Source organism: Heterodontus francisci, chromosome 12 (assembly GCF_036365525.1).
Source record: "Heterodontus francisci isolate sHetFra1 chromosome 12, sHetFra1.hap1, whole genome shotgun sequence".
Classification (NCBI taxonomy): domain Eukaryota; kingdom Metazoa; phylum Chordata; class Chondrichthyes; order Heterodontiformes; family Heterodontidae; genus Heterodontus; species Heterodontus francisci.
This window is the reverse complement of record NC_090382.1, coordinates 72,085,148-72,108,682: the sequence shown is the minus strand read 5'-3', so window position 1 is coordinate 72,108,682 and position 23,535 is coordinate 72,085,148. Positions and strand designations below refer to the sequence as shown.

At 44.1% G+C, this 23,535-nt stretch overlaps 1 protein-coding gene across 3 annotated transcripts in view; it reads left to right on the top strand.

The window, feature by feature from the left end:
- The window catches only part of spock1 (SPARC (osteonectin), cwcv and kazal like domains proteoglycan 1), a 770,011-nt gene extending 751,429 nt beyond the window's left edge, over positions 1-18,582 (top strand). For 2 of the 3 annotated variants that reach the window (XM_068043616.1, XM_068043615.1), the window contains exons 12-13: positions 11,612-11,749; positions 12,765-18,582. In XM_068043616.1, the coding sequence (XP_067899717.1) occupies positions 11,612-11,749; positions 12,765-12,967 (341 nt within the window). In that variant the 3' untranslated portion in view covers positions 12,968-18,582. The remainder of the gene's footprint in view (positions 1-11,611; positions 11,750-12,764) is intronic. The other variant, XM_068043617.1, reaches the window with a different exon arrangement.
- The last annotated feature ends 4,953 nt before the right edge of the window (positions 18,583-23,535 follow it).

Sequence of the window (23,535 nt, the reverse complement as noted above, 5' to 3'; positions counted from 1 at the left end):
CTGGATGCTGTATTGAGATTTGTATTGGGATTCAGAAGATGAAAGATTCAGTTCCTCCTTAATTTGAAGTCTGAATTTAAAGTAGGCTGTTAGACTAGTGAGAGTGTCTTCACTAAACCACCTGAGATCTGCTTATGTGCAATATATAGATTAGATGTCTCTCCAACACATGACTTAGCAAAATGAATCATTTTTTGCAACAAAAAAAAATCATTGTGGCTCCAACCACAGATGGTGGCTATGAAGATATTTACACAGGGCTATTAACTATACATCTGCATTGGAGGTTCTCACTGCACATATTACATAAAATACAGAAATTACTTTAAAGAGTGAAACTTGTATTTTGCACATATGTAGCAACATTTTCTTCTGTGTTTAAGTCTGAGTTTGACCTAATTCATATGGCAATTTGCTGATCAGAGGCTGAGTTTTCACTCATTGATGTTTAAGCAGTTGGCCTTCTGGCTTGGGTGACTTATCCAACAAGCACTTGAGCCATCCAGACCAGTATCTCAGTCTGTGTTTAGTTCGCTGATCATAATTCTCTTAGCACCCAGGGTTATGGAGGGTACAATTACTTAGGTTTCCCACTTCGGATAGCTATGCACTGACCCTTGGACGTGTGTATATACGTGGATGTAAAGTGGGGACAGGATTGTGTTTGACTGCAATGTCTCATACGGCCAAAAAGCCTTCTGACATTTCCTACAAAGTTTCACATATGCATAATGGCAACAGAACATCATGGAACCATACCCCATAATGAGTCAACACTTTTAGGAAAGAAAGAAGGGGAGAAAACTGTGAATAAAGGTACTCATTAATAAATAAATCAACTCTAAATTGAAGCAGTACAAAACTGGTCCCCAATGTAAGACACCAACTGGTCCTTTGGTCTTCTCCTGACCAAACTGCTCTAGTCAATTACAATTCCTTGGCACAATAGTTGGCAAAATCTATTTCCTCAGATATTGTTTCTTAGATGAGGGGAGCGATGACACAGTAGCTAAATTTGCAGATGACACAAAGATAGGTAGGAAAGTATGTTGTGAAGAGGACGTAAGGAGGTTGCAGACCAATATAGATAGGTTAAATGAGCGGGCAAAAATCTGGCAGATGGAGTAGAATGTGGGAAAATGTGAAGTTGTTCACTTTGGCAGGAAGAATAAAAAAGCAGAGTATTACTAAAACAGAGAACGACTGCAGAATTCCGAGGTGCAGAGGGATGTAGGTGTTCTAGTTCATGAGTCACAAAAAGTTAGTATGCAGGTACAGCAAGTAATAAAGAAGACTCATGGAATGTTATCCTTTATTATGAGAGGAATTGAAAATAAAAGTAAGGATGTTATGCTTCAGTTATATAGGGTATTGGTGAGACCACATCTCGAATACTGTGTGCAGTTTTGGTCTGCTTATTTAAGGAAGGATGTGAATGCGTTGGAGGTGGTTCAGAGGAGGTTTACTAGATTGATACCTGGAATGAGCGGGTTGTCTTATGAGGAACAGTTGGACAGACTGGGTTTGTTTTCACCGGAGTTTAGAAGAGTGAGGGGAGATTTGATTGCAGTATATAAGATCCTAAACGGTCTTGACAAGGTGGATCTGGAAAGGATGTTTCCTTTTGTGGGTGAGTCCAGAACTAGGGGGCACTGTTTTAAAATTAGGGTTGCCCTTTAGGATAGAGATGAGGAGAATTTTTTTCTCTGATGATTGTGCGACTTTGGAACTCTCTGCCTCAGAAGGTGGTGGAGGTGGGGTCATTAAATATTTTTAAGGCGGAGGTAGATTGATTCCCTTGTCTAACAAGAATCTAAGGTCATTGCGGGTAGATGGGAGTGTGGAATTCGAGACACAACAGATCAGCCATGATCTTACTGACTGGTGGAGCAGGCTCGACGTATGTTCCCTGTTCAAAGCTGCTGTCATAAAAACTGTGTCCTCTCAAATTCCACTAGGTCAAGCCTTCACCAAGATCCTGCATCCACCTAGATCTACTCCAGTTACTCTCTTATCGACTCTATCCAGTCTGATCATCATTCCAATTGTGGTACCAAGAACAACCTTGTCAAAGTCACCAACAACTGTAGCATTCTATTGGTCCTTCCACACAATTGACCATCCCATCCCTCTCTATTGCTCTTTTTTACTGCCCTTTTCTACCACCTCTGCTCTACTGTCCATCTCCATGACACTTCTCTCCTTTGGGTTCCAATTCTACCTCTCCCACTGTAATCAAGCCATCTCATCCAACTTTTCATCCTGTGCCTACACCTCATATGTGTTCCAAGGTTGTATCTTCTTCCTCTCCTGTTCCTTAGGTTTCATTGTCTACCCCTCCTATTCCTTATCTATATGTAACCCCTCCATGATATCATCTATAAATATGATGTAGGCTTCCATGTGTATATTGATGACAGCCAATTCCACCGCTCTGCCTTAAGCCTTGATTGCAAGACTGTCGCCAAGCTGTCTGATTGCCTGTCTCATGTCTGGGAAGAGCCTGATCTTTCTTCTACTCAGCATTTGCAAGACTGAAGGCATCCTGCACCTCAGAAACTGATTGCATTTCCTCATTGGCTGCTTGTTCTGACTGAACAGGTGTGCAACCTCAGTGTCCACTCAACCTTGAAGTACACTTAACTTGGCCTCCAGCCCTTAACCAAGAAAGCTTACTTCCATGCCTGAACTAAATTAATGTCTCAGGTCGACGACCTTTCATCAGAACTCTGATAAAAGGTCATTGATCTGAAATGTTGGTCTGAATTTTGCTGCAAGGCCCGAGGTCCCATTGTCGGGACCAGAAGCGGGAGCCACTGCCACTTGGGCCGGGGCGGGGGAGGTGGGCTGAGATTGGCCAGCAAATTAACTGACGAGAGGCAGAGGAGGCCACACACTTCAAGAGCTGGTGCCATATTTAAAGGGCTGCCAGCACTCAGTAAAATTGATCCAACCTAAAGGAGTATTAGTGGAAGACCTGAGAAAGAAGGCCTGTCAAGGAATGACAGAGGGAAGATTCGGGGCTGGACCTTATTCTCCCGCCGCCGCTTGGAAGATCACAGCCCGAAGGTAAGATCGCTGTTGATTTTATTTAAATGTATTCATTTCATTAATTTAAATATGTTAATCCGGGTTCTGTCGTCCAGCAGCGGAGGGACCGCCATGAAGCTTTGCCGCCGCCTGGAAGATCGGGCCCAGAACTCCTGGCATCAGGCTCCGTGGCGGGCCACTGCCAGAATGATCTTCCAGCACCCCTGCCCCACCAAGGAGCCCAATGGCGGGAGTTCAGTAAAATCCCAGCCTCTGTGTGGCCCCATGGTTTAGCGATGCCTCTGTGCAGGTTCTTCTCCAGGGTGTTCGGACAAGACAGGTGATCCTCTTCCTCAGGGGAGGGAGGAGGAGAGCTGCCCACCAAACAAAGCAAGCCTGGATGGAGATCGCAGAGGAGGTCAGCAGCTGTGGGGGGTCACCCCTCGAACCTGGCTGCAGTGCCACAAGCGGGTTAATGATCTCATGGGATCTGCCAATGTGAGTGTACAACATATTGCTTTCCTTAGGGGGTAACGTGGCTATACGTGAGGGTGAGCTTGCTAGAAAAGGAATGCCAACCCAGTCAGTGTCAATGGAGCCAGCAGCAGCAGTGCCTGTCATAGGCATGGCAGCATCTCTGTGAAAAGCCCCGGTCTGTCAGAGTTGACTGCTGCACTGCCACTTCTGAGTATCCGCATGCAGGAGGCATTCCTGTGACACCATCATGGACAGTCAAGCGGCCACCAACATAGACGATGTGTGTGTCTTTATTGGGCGACTAACGATGGTCATCTATGTGCTTGCAGGAAAAGACTGCCCACAGTGCCAAGGAAAGGGCGGAGCCTGGCGGTGGCCTCCCTTACCTCGCAATCCTGACCCCAATGGAAGAGGAGGCTCTCGAACTTGGAGGCCAGCATGGAGGCCATTCCATCACACATAGGGAGTGAAGACACGAGAAAAAGTGAATGGCCTAATGGATGGGCACAAGAGAGTCTCTGCCAAACACGAGGCACAGTGCTCATGTGTCCACCACAGGTCACATAGGGCTCCACACTCGGAGCAATGGAATGCACGTCATCCTCTAATTAATCTTCTCTCTCATGCAGGTCAAAGACATCCATCTCTGAGGCAGAGGTGGAGGGAGCCTCAGAGAGGATGCGCCATCACATCATTCCCCTGCACCCTCCACCAGTGCAGTTACGATCTTGTCTATGGGTATCCACTTGTGAGTAGATCTAGACTCACAGTCTGCTGACAGAGGCTATGTGATAGCTGAGGCCACTAACAGTCAGAGGTCTGTATGAGGGTCCGGCGATGCTCTGGAGTCATCAGTAATGCAGTAGATACGGGAGCTACAGCATGAGGTGAGGGAATATCTGGCGGAGCTTCCAGATGCTATGCGCACCCTGGCATGGACGATGAAAGAGTCCATTCAAGCCATGAGTGCCACAGTGTCTCTGGCATGTGCATGCTTGGCTTCCTCCATCATAAGATTGGTGATTTACATGGAGAGCCATATCCAGCATCAGTGGATGCCGGAGTTGCATGCAGACCTGCATGTCATCGCCAACTCCTTGAGCTTCTTGCTACAGTGGCTGGGTAAGGTGGGTGGGGGGTGCGAAGCACCTGGACTCACCATCAGGTCCTTGCATTCCTCTGATGAGCAGAAAGGTACAGGTGTGCCTTGAAAGGGCAGAGGAACGGCTGCCAGATGCACCCGGGGGCTCCTGGGGCTGGATCTCGTTCTTGCATGGGCCCCACACTGCCATGCCATCGCGATCTTGCTTCCTGCGGCCACTTAGCATATGGATGGCAGCCACACCCACCCCCCCCCCCCCCCCCCCAATCACCTGGTGGGACGGCATTGGCGACGACATTCACAGCATTACCTGATGAAGGAGCAGGTGCTTGGCGCCATTTTTAAAAGGCTGCCAGCCCTTACACTGCTGTGCTGCTGAAATCGACCTGGCCCAGGTCAGACTGTTTGAGCTGTCCGGAATTTTCCCAAAATGCCCTTTATGATTGATTTTATATAAAGCAGGATCAAAAAAAAGGAAACTTTTTTTCAACCATTGCTTTCTCAGTAGGCATTACAGAACTGAACAATAATGAGCCAAACCCATTTTTCCGTTTATTTAATGAAATCCCTCCAATGTAGGCCTAGTCACTAATTCACTCCACAAGAATCACACTGATCATTTGATTGAATGAAGTTACAGTGATTTATTTCTGCAATAGGTGTACAATAAAATCTTAGCCGCAATTAGCAGCAATACTGCAGTGGACAATTCAAAAAATTTACCATTTTAAAGTGGACCCCTTCACCCCGCCCCCCCAATACAATACTTCGTGCAGAGTTGAGCTCTTCCCCACCTCATTGGCGCCAGCTTTCCCTGGGTGGGAAAGTGAAGGTGCGTGAGTGCTGCATGTTATGCTGAAGGTCAGGAACTGAAGGTAAGATTGCTGCAAATTATATTTTAATGTATGTAAAATGTAATTTAAATACGCAAACCCAGGTCCTGTTGCAGAGCAGTAGAGGGGCCGCCATGGAGCTTCCCCACCGCCGGGAATATCGAGACCGGCAATCCCAGCGTCGGTTCTGTGGCAGGTCACTGCCATTCAGATTTTCCGCACCCTCACCACAGAACCCAATGTCAGGAGGAAAACAAGATCCAGTCGCTGGCGTGGGCAGAGGCTCCTCAGCCCCTCTGTCAGTGACACCAGCGCCTCACTCAGTCGCGATGACAGAGGAGGCACCTGCACTTGTGCAGACTGCTCTCGATATGCTGGGGCCCTGCAGGATTCAGGCAGCCAGAGGTCAAGGGCTAAGGCCATTGTAAGCCACAAGGCAGTAAGGTCAGCAGCCTGCCTCCACCTGAGCTGACAATGCAGGCGGAGCACCACGTAGGAGCACACATAAGAGATTTAAGAGCACTAGCTGCACTCAGGGTTCATGGGTTAATATTTTGCTAAAGCAGGTGCTCACCAATAAACGTGTGATGTTGCAAGGCAAAATTTCTTGCAGGCCGCTGGGAATTCAGAAGTACCCTGGTTCCGTCCAGGGGTGTGATGGATGGGGCCACACCGTGTGAAGTCAATGCATTCTCCATGATGCAGTAAAATGGCAAGGTCAATGAAGGAAGTGGCAACAGGGCTGCAGAGAGCTGAGGCTTTGTTATATTGCATAGTTGTGTCATGTGAAACATGCCTATCTTAGTGCACCCGAGCCTCCGTTGCGCGTATGTCATGGCGCCTTGCCTGTGGTCCCTGGGGGTCCTCAGCATCCTGCACCTGGTCATCTTCCCCCACCTCCTCATCGTTGGAGGAGGCATTATGCTCCAGGCTGTGCAGAGAACAGCACACGACCACGATGCGTGAGACTCTTGCAGGGGCATGCTGAAGGGCTCCACCTGATCTATCTAGGCATCTGAACTACATCTTCACGAGCCCTATGGCCTGCTCGATGGGCACACCAGTTATCCTGTGACAGGTGTTATACATCTCCTCTGCAACAGTAACCATGTCTTCAATGGCCCTTGTCACCCAGTATCCATCCTTGACGGTGTGGGGTGGGAGTGTGTGGGGGGAGTTCTGAAAAGGTCTGGCACGTGGGACTGGCTTAGTATGTAGGCTTTGTGGCTGCTCCCCGGGAACCATGCAAACATCAGCAACAAGCATTTGTGGTGGTCACAGACTAGTTGTGCATTGAGCGAGTAGAAGTCCTTCCTGTTGATGAAGGTTGCAGGCTGGTCATTGGGAGCCTTGATGGTCACATGCGTGCAGTTGATGACACCATGCACCGGGGGGAATCCAACGATGGCCCCGAGTCCTATAGCCCTCTCAGCTTGACTGTCCAAATCAGTGTGATAGCGCACATACTAGCTGTCCCTTTGTATGGTGTCATTGGTGACCATCTCGATGCAGCGATGAGCCATAGACTGGGAGATCCCACACATATCTCTAGTGGATCATTGGAATGATCCTGAGGCTTAAATATTCAGCGCCACGGTGACATTCAGTACCACTGGAATTGGGTGGCTACCACTTCTCAGGGGGCTCAGCTTGTCCTCCATTATGGCACACGGCTCTGTGATGGCGTCCCTGGAGAAGTGGAGTCTTCAGCGACACTGCTGCTCTGACATTTGAAGGTAGCTGAGCCTCAGTCAGTAGACCCTCTGTGGCGGGTAACCGCTTCTTCACACAGGAGGCTGGTTGCGAGCCCCTCTGTGTCCTTCTCCTGCACCTCCCACCCCCCCCCCCAAGGCTGACACTGCTGTACCCCCCTGGTTGCTGCTGCCCAAAGCCTGTAGCTGCAGCTCTCTCCTCTCTGATGCTCCTGCTCACTGGAAGACCCAAAACTAAGTGAATGAGGTCCATGACAGGTCAATGCACTCAGTCGCCGAGGACACGTAGCCTCCCCCCCATCCCCCACATAAACTTTATGCATGCAAGTGCCAGCTTCAAGATGGCACTCTGGCAGTATGCTCCCACAGTTTTGGCAACTTTTCCCAACTGACAGTGCCAGTGCCCTCCCTGCCAAGCCACACTGGAATTCACAATGGCTGCCGTCTGGAGCCAGAACTGACCACCTGCTAGCTCACCGCCTCGTAATACCTGGTGAGAATCTGAAACCCTGTGGTTCATGTGCACTCCTACAAAAAATCTGGGAGCCCTGGTAAAATTGAATTTAACCGTTTGTTTAACAGGCTTAATTACTTTCCCGCCACGTAAGAGCACGAGGTCCTCCCATCATGACCGCTGCGCTTCGGAATATCCAACTGCGGCATGAATCCGTCCCGATATTCCAATCCCTTCCACCTCCCAGCCTGACCCCAATGGGCTGGGCAAATTCAGCCCATTAACTCTGTTTCTCTCTGCACAGATATTGTCTGACCAGCTCAGTATTTCCAGCTTTAATTTCAGATTTCCAGCATCCACACTGTTTTGCTTTTGTATCTAGAACTCTACCATCTGCATCATACTGCACACAAAGTTCAGCACACCTGTCCAAGCACACCAAGCTCCATTGCCCACAATGTACTGACTTTAAAATCCTCATCCTGATTTTTGAATCTCTGCATGACCACATTTGGCCCTATTGTTATGATCTTCCCTAGTTCTATGACCCAGCTCACACCCTCCTCGCTCCAGACCCTGATCTACTTATGTATTTTTTTATTCATTCATGGGATGTGGGTGTCGCTGACTAGGACAGCATTTATTGCCCATCCCTAATTGCCTTTGAGAAAGTGGTGGTGATGAGCTGCCTTCTTGAATCGCTGCAGTACATGTGAGGTAGGTATATCCACAGTGCTGTTAGGAAGGGAGTTCCAGGATTTTGACCCAGTGACAGTGAAAGAATGGCGATATAGTTCCAAGTAAGGATGTTGTGTGGCTTGGAGAGAAACTTGTAGGTGGTGATGTTCCCATGCATCTGCTGCCCTTGTCCTTCTAGATGGTAGAGGTCGCGGAGTTGGAAGGTGCTATCGAAGGAGCCTTGGTGAGTTGCTGCAGTGCATCTTGTACATGGTACACACTGTTGCCACTGTGCGTCGGTGGTGCATGGTGTGCCAATCAAGCGGGCTGCTTTGTCCTGGACGGTGTCAAGCTTCTTGAGTGTTGTTGGAGCTGCAGCCATCCAGGCAAGTGGAGAGTATTCCATCACACTCCTGAATTGTGCTTTGAAGGTGGACAGGCATTGGGGAGTCAGGAGGTGAGTTACTTGCCGCAGAATTCCCAGCCTCTGACCTGCTCTTGTAGCCACAGCATTTATGTGGCTGATCCAGTTCAGTTTTGGGTCAATGGTAACCCCCAGAATATTGATAATGGGGAATTCAGCAATGATAATGCCATTGAACATTAGGGGAGATGGTTAGATTCTTGTTTGAGATGGTCATTACCTGGCACTTGTGTAGCGCGAATGTTATTTGCCACTTATCAGTCCAAGCCTGAATGTTGTCCAGGTCTTGCTGCATGTGGACACGGGCTGCTTCATTATCTGAGGAGTCACAAATGGTGCTGATCATTGTGAAATCATCAGCAAACATCCCCACTTCTGATCTTATGATGGAGGAAATGTCATGGATGAAACAGCTGAAGATGGTTGGGCCAAGGACACTACCCTGAGGAACTCCTGCAGTGATGTCCTGGGACTGAGATGATTGACATCCAACAACCACAACCATTTTCCTTTGTGCAAGGTATGACTCCAGCCAGCGGAGGGTTTTCCCCCGATTCCCATTGACTCCAGTTTTGCTAGGGCTCCTTAATGCCATACTCAGTTAAATGCTGCCTTTATGTCAAGGGCAGTCACTCTCACCTCGCCTCTTGTGTTCAGCTCTTTTGTCCATGAGGTCAGGAGCTGAGTCGCCCTGGCGGAACCCAAACTGAGCGTCAGTGATCAGGTTATTGCTGAGAAAGTGTTGCTTGATAGCACTGTTGACCACCCCTTTCATCACTTTACTGATGATTGAGAGTGGACTGATAGGGTGGTAATTGTCCGGGTTGAATTTGTCCTGCATTTTTAAGTACAGGTCATACTAGAGCAATTTTCCACATTGCTGGGTAGATGCCAGTATTGTAGCTGAACTGGAACAGCTTGGCTAGGGGCACGGGTCTTCAGTACTATTGTCGGAATGTTGTCAGGGCCTATATCCTTTACAGTATCCAGTGCATCAGCCATTTCTAGATATCACTTGGAGTGAATTGGATTAGCTGAAGACTGGCATCTGTGATGCTGGGGACTTCAGGAGGAGACCGAGATGGATCATCCACTCAGCACTTCTCGCTGAAGATGGATGCAAATGCTTCAGCCTTTTCTTTTGCACTGATGTGCTGGGCTTCCACATCATTGAGGATGGGAATGTTTGTGGAGCCACCTCCTCCCATCAGATGTTTTATTGTCCACCACCATTCATGACAGCAGAGCTTAGATCTGATCTGTTGGTTGTGGGATTGCTTAGCTCTGTCTATCACATGCTGCTTCCGCCATTTAGCATGCAAGTGGTCCTGTGTTGTAGCTTCACCAGACTGACACTTCATTTTAAGGTATGCCTGATGCTACTCCTGGCATGCCCTCCTGCACTCTTCACTGAACCAGGGTTGGTCCCCTGGCTTGATGGTAGTGGTAGAGTGGGGAATATGCTGGGCCATGAGGTTACAGATTGTGGTTGAATACAATTCTGCTGCTGCTGATGGCCCACAGCGCCTCATGGGTGCTCAGTTTTGAGTTGCTAGATCTGTTCGAAATCTACCCCATTTAGCACGAGGGTGTGTACCCTCAATGTGAAGGACTGAGCGATGGTCACTCCTACCAATACTGTCATGGACAGGTGCATCTGCGACAGGTAGATTGGTGAGGACAAGTTCAAGTAGGTTTTTCCCCCTTGTTTGTTCCCTCACCATCTGCCACAGACCCAGTCTAATAGCTATGTCCTTTAGGACTCGGCCAGCTCGGTCAGTTGTGGTGCCACCAAGCCACTCTTGGTGATGGACATTGAAGTCCCCCACCCAGAGTACATTCTGCGCCCTTGCTACCCTTAGTGATTCATCAGCCGAGGAGTGGGGGGGGGGCAGTAAGTGTTAATCAGCAGGAGGTTTCCTTACCCGTGTTTGGCCTGATGCCATGAGACTTCATGGGGTCCAGAGTCAATGTTAAGACTCCCAGGGCAACTCCTTCCCGACTGTGCCGCCAGGAAACGACATAGCCAGCGATGGTGATGGTGGTGTCAGGGACATTGTCTGTAAAGTATGATTCCATGAGTATGATTGTGTCAGGCTGTTGCTTGACTAGTCTGTGGGACAGCTCTCCCAATTTTGGCACAAGCCCCAAGATGTTAGTAAGGAGAACTTTGCAGGGTTGACAGGGCTGGGTTTGCTGCTTCCATTTCCAGTGCCTAAGTTGATGCCAAGTGATCTGTTCAGTTTCATTCCTTTTCTTACACTTTGTAGCAGTTTAATACAACTGAATGGCTTGCTAGGCCATTTCAGAGGGCATTTAAGAGGACACCACATTGCTGTAGATCTGGAGTCACATGTAAGCCAGACCAGGTAAGGATGGCAGATTTCCTTCCCAAAAGGACATTAGTGAATCAGATGGGTTTTTACAACAATCTCAATGGTTTCATGGTTACCATTTTAATTCTAGATTTATTAATTGAATTCAGATTTCACCATGTGCTATGGTGGGATTCAAACCCATGTTCCCAGAGCATTAGCCTAGGCATCTGGATTACTAGTCCAGTGACATTACCACTATATCACCGCCTCCCACCCCAGGTTCCCCACTCTATCATTGGTGAAAGAGCCTTCAGTCACTATGCCCCTATTCTATGGAATTCAAAAGATTTCTTACACCTTACCTCTTTGATCGTGCCTTTGTTTACTTCCCTTAACTCTCCCTTGCTTCTTACTCAGTGTCTCGCCTGCTCCCTGGAAAGCAGCATAGGATGTTTTGTTACATGAACGGTGTTAAATGCATATTGTTATTTGCTGAGGCATTAGTTAAACCAATAAATAATTTTGAAAACTTTAAGCTAAACATTTTATCACAATTTTTCTCTTTACTTTTGGCTTGATTTAGATATTTTTATGCCAAGATGCAATGCGGATGGATCTTACAAACCATCCCAGTGTCACAGTAGCACTGGGCAGTGCTGGTGTGTTGACAAATATGGAAATGAAATAGCAGGTTCACGGATACAAGGGACTCCAATTTGTGGTAAGACCAACCAAAGTAGGATATTGTTCACTATTAGGCTGATTTTCTGGGATAGCATGATGATGCAGGCAGCCATTTTCTGAAATAGATCATAAGGCTCTGTAGCAGTTACTGAATGATTCATTTTCAAACCAAGTGTGAGAAATTGGTGTAAAAGCAAAATACTGCAGATGCTGGAAATCTGAAATAAAAACACCAAGTATTGGAAATACTCAACAGGTCTGGCAGCATCTGCGAAGAGAGAAACAGAGTTAATGTTTCAAGTTGGATATGACTCTTCAATGAAGAAGAGTCATATCCAACTTGAATCATTAACTGTTTCTCCACAGATGCTGGCAAACCTGCTGAGTATTTCCAGCACTTTCTGTTTTTATTATCGAGAAATTGGTGTAGTTGATATTAAAAGATAAACACTTAACATGTTCATATAACTTGACTACTTTTCAAGGCATTAACCCATTTAAAGTAATTGGATTTAATGACTGTATAATTGAATTATATTCAATCAATCATATTAAGCATTTCTCTACTAATACACACCAACTTCAAAACTCAAACAATAGTGGAATAGCCAGAAATAAATTGAAACGTGACTCATGAAACCAGGTAGATTATTTTGCAAGTCATAACTAACCACAATGTATATGATTTACAGTTATAGTTGTTTTCTGTTCGGGTTAACGGAGTATATTTTTTCATATTATACACATCAGAAATGCCATTAACGTCAAAATGTCTGAGTTTCGATCTTTTTAATACAGATGGAAGTTTACTGACATTTATCTTTAACTGCCATGTTAAATAAGCCTGTACAATGTCAGTCCAGTTGTTTGTAAGTATAAGTTCCCAATACTGATAGCTCTCACCTTTAGCATTACAAATCATCTCCTCAAAAATAATAATTTCAACTGAATACAATGTAACTATTAAACATTTTATATATATACATATGTGTGTAAAAACGTATTATGGTGTCTGTACTATATTGACCACTATATTTGCTTTTTCTTGAAAGGATCTAATCTTTTACTTTCAGAAGAAGATCAGGAGACTTCTGGTGATTTTGGCAGTGGTGGGTTCCATGTTTTGTCTGATGACCAAGATGATATGAGAGAAATTCAAAATGAAGAGGAAGAGAAAGCACCTGAGGGTGGAGGCAATGAAGATGATGAAGATAGCGAAGATGACAAAGAAGATGATATTGGCTATATTTGGTAGTTGTATTTACTGTATCACTACCCAGAACTGTCATATTTTGCACACAGCGCAAGTTCATTATTATCTCAGTTTGTCTGTGGTACTGAGGAAATGTTGCATCTGAGATAAAATAAACAAAAATAACTTGTAGATAATAAAATGTTGATCTCACTGGGACCATTTAGTTCATCTTTTGAGCATGTTCAGTAGCAAATACATTTTGAAATGTGTTTCTGCACAGTAAGAAAGTTCAGGAAAGAAGTTGTTCAGATTTAATAACTATATTCTTGAATGTGAGCAGTACAACTTAACTAGTCTCATTCTGAACCCACACAGCTTAACTGACCCTTAAATATTCACTGCTTTTCCAACAAGAGTTGCAACCTAAACTATACAGCCGCCTTAAAATCAATTCTTAGGCAAAGAAAGCAATGAACTCAACTGAAATTAACTTACCATAACATTACTGCCCTAAAATATTTTAGTTGTGTTAGATGGCAAAGGTTCTTCATATACATTTGTCTTACATTTTTGCATGTTATTTTAATATTAAACTTCAGTGCAGTAGCTGGCACACAGTAGCACCAAAGCATCACTGGTAACTCAAGGAATTGTTACTCTGTATCAAACTGCATGACAGTAAGACCTGAATATTAAGAGTATGCCACAGTATACAGCAACCAGTCTGCTTCCAGGCTGTTCCACCCAATGCTTGAAGTGATATTCATAAATCACTCCACACTTCTATAACTTTAGCTGAACTCCTTTGATACACTGCGGTGTGCATAAATTATCTTTGTGTATTTTGACACTACTGTGTGCTGCAAATGAAGTTTGATAACAATGATAAAAAAGTTAATAATGACCTTTAAGCATAAGCAAGGTAACAGTCAAAAGATATTTAACTCAAATTCCTGCGTTGTGAGAAGGGTAAGTCAAAATATTCACCTTTGCGGAAGCAGGAACATCTGGAGAAGCACTTGGCAGAAATTCCATTCATTTTCACGGTGGGCTGAAGAAGTGCCCACCCTCATAGTGGCAGCCACCTGAAAGTCACGAATTTAGGATAATGTGACATTACCTGTGCTACGTTACAGGAATTTCACCTTCCTATCTGCCCCTGACAATGTGGTGGCACTATTTAAAAGGCACAATTTGCTAGGAGCCACTCATTATGGTGGATGTACTTTGGAAAATGGACACTGTTCACTGAGGTTGCTTGTGGAGACCTTTGGCCATACCATGGGACTCATTGCAGATACTGCATTTCTTTTTCACATTTACACTCAGGGAGCCTTCCCCTACATTCAGCATTACTCTTGGAAAGCATTCTATTTCAGGAGAATTATTGAGAGATCAGAACAGAACAGTTACTGGGTAACTACCCCCACCATGCCCATATGTCTTGTTGGTATTTTTCTCACTTTTTTTGCATACAGTGCCGATATTCCCTTCTCACACTCCAAACTAGTTTATATCTTTCCCCACTGTCCTATGTACCCTTTCTGCAAGAACATGCATGCCCCTCTAATTTAAGTGATGACTATCTCGTCTGTGCAGCCTTATCTGGTCCCAAAAGTGGTTCCAGTGACCCAGGAATCTGAAATCTTCTCCTCTATACCATACTTCTAGCCATGCTCCTCTATGCTGCTGTCATGAGGGGACACAACTTCTGACGCACCAGGAGCAAGGTTCTCATTAACGGTGATCATTGGGAAAATGGACCTCATTAAATTATCCCTGGGAGAAAGTCACCCTTGCTTGCCTTCGAGATGCTTCCCTATATACATTGGACTCTGAGTTGTCTGATGACTTGCCTGGAATCTCTTTTGAAGTGGGTTCAGGTTTTCAGATACTCCTATACCTTCTATCTCCAGCCTGTTTTGCAATTAGTTGAAGCCCTCCTGTATGTTGATGCACTGCAGGGCAGTGGACTCCACTCCATCTCAATCATTTGCCACACATCTTGTGAGAGGCCATGAAGAACCTTCATATATTTCTGATACTCTGATAGAATCCTTCTCTTCAGGCAGATCCCCTGAGATTATCAACTGCTCTGCAGCCAGAATCTAACAAGTCTTATGCCTTCACTCAGCTACATCTAGCCCCACTTCCACGCCTACTTCCTCTGGCTTCCTTGTGCTCTGTGTCTAACCAAGTTTCAGTTCTTTATCCATGCCATCTATACCCTTTGAGTGGGTGTCTCTGTGCAAGAAGCTCAGTGAAATGACAAGGTGGGTGAGTGGTTACCATTGTAACCAGAAGTAGAGGAGACTGCAATGTCTTGCTCTTCAGTGATGTTCTCTGCTGTCTCCTGGCTGGCAGTCTCTAGAGTAAGAAAACTACTGTTACTACACTGTTAATTTCAGACTGCTTGACCAACTTTCTATCTTAATCAGCTACTTTATGCATCTTTTATGAGGAAAGTGGTAGCTGGCAAACAGATTATAAAATACATTGAAATATTAAATATGGAAATTCTCATGATCCCACTGAAGACAGATGTTCCCACATCTCCACCTCCCATTTTCCAGGTCAGAGTGGAAGCCAATTATGACCATTCCTTCCCCTTCATATGATGGCAAATGCCATATGATGGGATATCCTCCTGCTGTAGTCTGGTGTTCCCTGGCATTGAATGCTGTCTTCTGTAGGACAAATGCAATGTTTATTGGCTGCTGCTGTCTCCAGATTCTGGAGTCACAAGCAGTCAGGAGTCACAAAATGGATGGTAACAATGATGTGTGTCAGGGAGCAAGGTTGTGAGAGTTAAGTGTGTTAGCCTGTATTAGAGGATATGAGATACCTAACATGCATACTGGCAAGTGACTTTGCTTCTATGACAAGGGTGATGGTGCCATCTGATACCCTGAAGGGCAATGCTTGACTGTTGCTCTAGGGAATGCCAAATGCTTCTCTGTGATTTTCGCTATATGCTCTGTTATTCACCTGAAAGCACTCTAACCTTTGCAGACCTAGTTGCTAAACGTCATCCAACACTGCATGGGGTTTCTTGAGATTATGGAGGCCCCATTCACAGCCACCTCATTCCACATTGCCCATGCTACTGCATGTGATGGTCTCTTCCCTGGTTTTCCAACAATGGTATTCTATCCCTCCACTCTCAAATTTTTGCCAGCAGCACTTCTGCATCAACCACTGAAAAAACAGAAGCTCATTTTTCTCCTTCTTTGCTCCATTCCAGACCTTCTTCCATTTAACTGCATGAAAAGCTTTAAATAGGAAAGCTGCACCCATGCAAGGCCCCCTTTCTAAATTATCCTGACTTCCCTTGTGTTTCTCATTGACTGCTGGCAGTTTCTACCTTTCTTTCCCAATCTTTATTTAAATTAGCTGACCCCAATTAGGCTCAGCCTCCTCAAATTTCAGTGGGCAGACGCTCCACTCTGCTGTATTTAGGTGCAAGCAAAACCCCAGGAATTACCAAACCATTGGGTTTTTTCTAATTATATATTGGCTCCTCTAAAAGTGTTTTGATTAACAATCTATTGCAGAACAAGATATGATGTAGCCAATTTGATAAGAAATAAGGGTGGCCTTGAATAGGCTAAAGCTGGTAATGTTAAGTAAGATTTACTCTTGTAGAATTGATTATTAACCAGTACTGTCTTCATGAAACATGTTTGAGAAACTAGCTTTGTTGGGGGATGAGAAGTCATCAGAATCATGTGTTGCGTTTGTAGGGATGAATGATAAACAAGCGATATAAAAATGATGCAGTTGGCACAACTTATATGATCACTTTATGCATTTAGGAACAAACATTTTTTCATGAAGATGGTGCTCCTTTCGCCATGATATTTTGCAAAGCTGTGCATGGAAATATTTTATACATTAAGCATTTTTAATGTTATGTAGGATTGACCTTAGATGTGATCTTAAACTAGCTCCACTGTAATATTTTTCAAATAGTTAGTTTGTGTGTGTATCACTGGATCAAAGGGTAAGGGGTTGGAAGTTGAAACAGGAATTGCATATTGCCTTCCCTTACTATAACTTGGTAAGAATATGTCTGAGTTACTTTATATATTGTTTTACAGATTGTCGTGCAGATTGTAGTAGGAAAGGCAATAAAAATGCTCATACCCAAAGGCATGTTATTTAATGTTTCCTACTGTGTGGTTATAAATTGTCCTGCAAATTTGTGTCAAACAGTTGTTCCTTATAGAATTGTTACTCTGAGTCTAACTTTGTGTGAAAAAATAGCTTGAGCAAATTGTGCAGTTTCCTATAGGTTGAAAAAGTAAATGCACAAATTTGCATTTTCAAGTATGTACGTAATTGATTAATTTATTACTTCAGTCTAAGAGTAAATTATATGTTGAAACCGATCTCATATTGATTTTTTTAACAGGCTGGTTATAAGGGAACCATGCATTAGTGCACCAGTTTCAGAAGCGCGTAATAATGCAGTTTAATACATACATTGTCTCAGCAGAGCACTTAACATTAGATCATTTTCACATCGTTAAATAGAAGTTGTTATAAGTTAACTAAGTATTTTCTTGCAGTTTGTGTTTTATTCTGATATTACATTTCTGACAATTTGCATTTTTGATGCTAAATGTAAGTCTTCACTTTAAGGTTTGGCTATTTCTCTGTAATGTTGTCGTTTAGTATTTATTCTGGTTATAACGCTGAAGTTGTCTCTGGAGACTAGTTGGTTGTTAGTCGTATCGTGTAGGATGTATCTTGTAGTATATCAATTTACTAGACGGAGCATCCATTCGTATTTTTAATCGAGTCTGTCTAGGCTATGTTTGACAAGAAAAATCCCAACATTATACCTAAGTTGTTCTCACTCATTTCATGCCACTAACTTGGATGTATTGTAGTTCAATTTGGCCATTTCTGATGAGTGTCTTTGTCTTTATGTTGCAATTGCATTGTTGTGAGTTTCTGTGCAAACCAGTTTTCTCAGAACAATGGGCAGAGAAACAATCTTGCAATCACAGGACCTCTTATCACCTAAGTAATATTAGGAAAGCCTGGTGATAATACGGTTTAAGCTTAAAGGCAGTGGCTGATTCTAGTACTGGGCTATCAAACTGACATGCTCAGTGCAGTGCCTTGTAAAAGAAGAGCATTCCACCTTGAAAGAGAAGGAAAAGTCTAATAGCTGCCTTTGCATGCTATAAACATATCTTGTTAGTCCATCATGTGACAATGATGGTGAGCTTGCCCATGCCACCAACCTTGTTGAAGAACATGGCTTGTAGTCAGGATATGGTCAAAGGGGAAATATAGTCAACAGTCTAGCTGACAATCAAACTAAATCTGCAGCAGCAACATGACTAGCCATAGTTACTTTCTTCAGTATTTTATATTTGTAAAGACAACTATATTGTACTACTGTAACCTGCATATTCTTTATTTTCATTCCTAAGCTTTGTAGTTGTATTTATAATTCACTTTCAGTGCCAGTACCAAAAATCTGCTTTATCAAGTTATTTGTCTTACATGTCCTAGAAGTTAGACAGGCTATCATGCTGAATATTTCTAATTATTCTGTATTCTATACAAAAGCAAAGTGTGTGCCTTGACTGGCTTTCTGTGTAACTGGTCAATTGACAGGTCTTTTTCTTGTTTTGTTGTTTGTCCCAATAAATCGCATTCTGTCCATTATCTCTTTCTGACTATGATTCCTAGCAGTGGAAGGTACTTTTGTTTCTCTTGTTCTAAATGAATAAAGTGAGCCTTTGACATCATGGTAACCTCTGTGTCAGAAGGTGCAGGATTTGAACCCATTTCCAGACAGTCACGGCAATTGTAGATCAGTGCTCCAGCTTTAAATTGAAGGGTTTAACATCCAGCAAGATATTCTTGACCAATGGGTTCCCCCCACCCCCCATCCTTCTACTATATCTCACTAAGAAAAGAAAAGCAACCTTCAAGATTTAAGGAGGAATAATTGATTGCAACAGTTTTATAGGAAAATAACAATGATATAATGAAGGGGTAAAACAAACTTAAAATAACTACAAAAATGTGTTGCTGTAGATTTTATAACACTGGTGAAGGAGCGTTAAAAATATGTCAAGGAATACTCTCATTTTGCCTTCTTTGAAGCAGTAAATCATTAAAACAGTGAAGAGCATTGTTACACAAATGTTGCCACTTTACAGTTAGAAATAAATTAGTTTCTAAATATTATTGCAGGATTATTCTTAATTTAAGCTACCATTTCTAAATGATAATTAGGGATGAAATTCTGCTTTGTAACAAATGGAGAATGGCTGTTGTTCCTCCAAATTTAATACCCATTAACAAAATCACATTGGAAAACCACACTTTCCCAACCATTTCACCAGTGGGCTTTCCATGACAAAGAACGGCGTTTCCATTTTTCATTAAAACAGAAATTCCATCTCCAAGAACTGTTAAAACACAGATTTTCCAGAGGAAAATATTTTGGGGTAGAAACTGGTATGCATTGTGCCTGTATTTCCATACAACAAGCACACACTGACAAATCTAGGAGTCAGACAGTCCACACCCGATCTGGGAAGCGTCCAAAAGCAGGTGGTGGGTCCTTTGCATATTTATATTAGAGGCCTAATGCCGGTTGAAGGACTCTTCTGGAAAATAAGTTCACAACAAGTTGAACAGATGCTGGACCTGCCCCACTCAGAGTTCTTCAGAGACACCTGCAGGCTGCAGCTGCTAAGAGGAAGTGCACTTAAAAAAAACACTACAGCCTTTGCTATGACCAAATTATACATTGAACCAAAGGCCTTCTTAGTCTGTGTAGCTTAACTGTTCAGTGCCTTATCCAGCTAAACCCCTGAGGAAACCCATCATTCATGTATCTTAATAAACACAGGCAAGTGATACCAAGCAGGAACACAGGAAAAAAAAATGTGCAAAATGATTTAGAAAAGAATATTATGCTTTCGCTGATAATTTTCTTAATTTTTACTAAATTGATACAATATATACTCAACACTGGAATTTAAATCTAAGAGCGTGGTGGAGTTGTCTTGTCTGCAAGTCCTGGTGTGTAGGTTTAAATTATTTCAATTAATTGTTTGAAGAAAAATCAGAACCTTTTCTTTCAACAAAATAATTTGTAAATATTCCTACATATCCGCACTTCCAACGTTACTACAGCGTCTGTACTTCAAAGATATTTCAGTGGTTGCAAAACACTTTGGGATGTTCTGGGGTTATAGGAACATAGGAGCAGTAGGAGGCTATTCAGCCCGACGAGACTGCACCACCATTCAATTAGATAATGGCTGATCATCTACCTCAACGCCACTTTCCCACGCTATCCCCATATCCCTTGATGTTATTAGTATCCAGATACCTATCAATTTCTGTCTTGAACGTGCTCAATGATTGAACTTGCACAGACCTCTGGGGTGGAGATTTCCAAAGATTCACCACCCTCTTGAGTGAAGAAATTCTTCTTCATCTCAGTCACAATGGGCTGGATTCAAAAACACCGCGGCGCATGTGTGAGATGTGCGCCGTGGAGCCGCCATGATATTTGGAGCAGCGGCTCATTTAAATGGCCAGGTCGGACCACCACAGCCCCTCCCCCCCACCCGATGATGTGCAGGGGGTGGGCACTCTGTCCCCGGCAACGGCATCCAGCGCCACTGCGCAGGTGCCGGCGCCATTTTTAAAGGGCTTCAAGCCCTTCCAGACAATTTAAATTTTTAAAGAAATAGTAACAATACAATAAAAGTTATAAATGTAATGAAAGAATCAAGCCCCTCTCCCACCACCCCGCATGACTAAACACTTTATTAATTGCCCTCTACCCCCAAAAAAACTTACCTTTCAATCCCAACCTTTCCCTCCAAACTGTATTAACTTTCACCTTCAACCCCTTCCCACCATCCCCTCCACCAATCGCAATGGTGTTCCCCGCTACCCACCCCGCCCTGAAAACTTATCTCCTCCCCGCTCCCCCCTCCCCACCAGTATCCCGCATCGGATTTCCGTTCGGAGATCAGACAGCACAGGAGTGCCGGCCACCGACGCGAATATGGAAGCAGGACGGCCGGCGCAACGAGGTAAGTAATTATTCCTTGATTTTCATACATTAACATATTTTAATGATGGTCCCGTTGCCGAGGGGTGGGGTGGGCTGCCACGAGGTCTCGCTGCCACCAGCAATATTGGGCGGGGCATTTCCGGCGTCAAAAGTGGGAGTGGAGGTAGCAGAAGGGCTTGCCATAATCTTCCAATCTTCCCTAGAAATGGGGGAGGTGCCAGAGGATTGGAGAGTGGCAAATGTGACACCCTCATTCAAGAAAGGGTGTAAGGATATTCATAGTAATTACAGGCTGGTCAGTTTAACATCTGTGGTGGGTAAGGTTTTAGACACAATAATCAGGGAAGAAAATCAACAGGCACTTGGAGAGGTTCGGTTTAATTAAGGCGAGCCAGCACAGAATTGTAAAAGGCAGATCATGCTTGACTAATGTTACGACCAGGTGAGAAAGGTGTTTTTTACTGTCTTCACCTGGACTTATTGTAACAGGGTTTAATTTTAAACACACTGGGCTGAATTTTATGAGTGCATCGCAGTTCGCAGCGGCGCACTCTAAAAACGATGTGCATCCCGTGCGGATGCGCCATCCCTGAGCCCCCGCGATATTACGCACACGGGCTCATTTAAATAGAGAGGGCGGAGCAGCCGCCCCCGATGACATAGAGGGGGTGGCCACTGCCTCCCCAGCAAAGGCATCCAGTGCCATCGCGCAGGCACCGGTGCCATTTTTAAAGGGCTTTAAGCCCTTAGCAAAAATTTAAATTTGTAAAGGTGCATTATAATAAATTCTTATTGAATACATACTCAGGTGATGGAGGCCCTTCCTCAACACCCACAATGTTCTTTTCATTGCACGATATGAACAAATCTCACTTGATTCTCTACTTGAACCTTCTCCCCCAACCTCCTAACATTTGCCCTTCAACCCCTTCCCACCATCCCAACAGTCAATAAATAGTGTTCTCCCCGCCCCTCCACCCCTCCCACCCTGGAAATTTTATTACGCCCCCCCTCCCCGCCAGGTTCTCGCCCGGAACTCCATATGGAGTTCCGAAGACGCGTGAAGTCCATACAGAGACCGTAAAATCGGCATTGGACGGCCACCACCTGCAGGTAAGTTTATTTACATATTTTAATTATTAATTTAAATATGCTGATGAAGGGCCGAGGCGGGCCTCTCCTCACAGAATTTTACCGGCCCCCATGCCATGACCTGCGGCCTCAAGGGGCCAGTAAAATTCAGCCCACTGTGTCTTGAGCTCCCCCTTTGGTGAATCCTTGTTCACAGCTTTCTAATTATAAGGCAAAGAAATTAACACACCAGGTTTTCTTAGGTTTAAGGAGGAAAAGTGAAAGTAATTAAACTTCCTTAAACTCTAATTCGGTTAACGCCTATATATACAGGCCATGCCCCATGCTAGCCTGCATACGCAATACCCACATGCAAATAGAGACAGAAAAGAGAAGAAAAATAAAATGGAGAGGTTTGAGGCAATCTCTGAAGAGGGACTTTTTTTTACTGTGCTTCGAGCTCGCTGTAGGGTCCTTGATTGTAGATGATCTCGCTTTTCATTGGGGCCCAGTATTCTACTTAAACCTTGTTCACTGTAGGAGACTTTTCTCTCTTGGGGTTCATATGTCTTCAATGGTTTCCAGAGCTGATGAGAGCAGACAGGAGAGAGGTCTTTTCCAGTCCAGGAGCAAACAGCTTTTTCTGAGTTCAAAATTCTGTGGCCAGTTCAAATTCAAAAAACCAGTACAACCAGACTAAACTGGTCTGACCACTTCTTCTCTGTATTGGGGAAGCAAGGACTGGATCCCTTGTTCCAACACTGTCTGCTAGCATGCAAATATCTTTCCAGTCAGGGGCTTGGCAATTCCTTGTGATAGGCCCTCTTTTCTTCCCAGCCAAATTTTTAATGTACATGCAGTGAAATAATGCCTGCCTCAGTCTTGGCAGGTGGGAGACTTGCCAGACACTAATCTTATTAATTTTTTGATGAAGTAACAGAGAAGATTGATGAAGGGAAAGCAAGGGATGTTGTCTATATGGATTTTAAGAAAGCATTTGATAAAGTACCACATAAAAGGCTGGTTAACAAAATTGAGGCTCATGGAATAGTAGGGTCAGTATCAGCTTGGATAAAAAATTAGCTTAAGGACAGAAAACAGTAAATGTTTGTTTTTTAGACTGGAAGATGGTAGGCAGTGGTGTTCCCCAAGGTTCAATGTTAGGACCACTGCTTTTTTCGACAAACGTAAAGACTTGGATATTGAAATACAGAGTAAAGTTTCAAAATTTGTCAATGATACCAAACTTGGAGGTCCGGCAAATAATGAGAAGAATATTAATCAATTGCATCAAGACATAGATAGACTTGCAGAATTGGCAGACAAGTGGCAGGTGGAATTTAATGCATTGAAATGTGACATGGTGCATTTTGGATAGGGAGAGGCAAAATACTTAATGGTACAGTTCTAAAGAGTGTATATGGACAGTGGGACCTCGGGGTGCATAATGCATAAATCTTTAAAGGTGGCAGGACATATTGAGAGAGTAGTT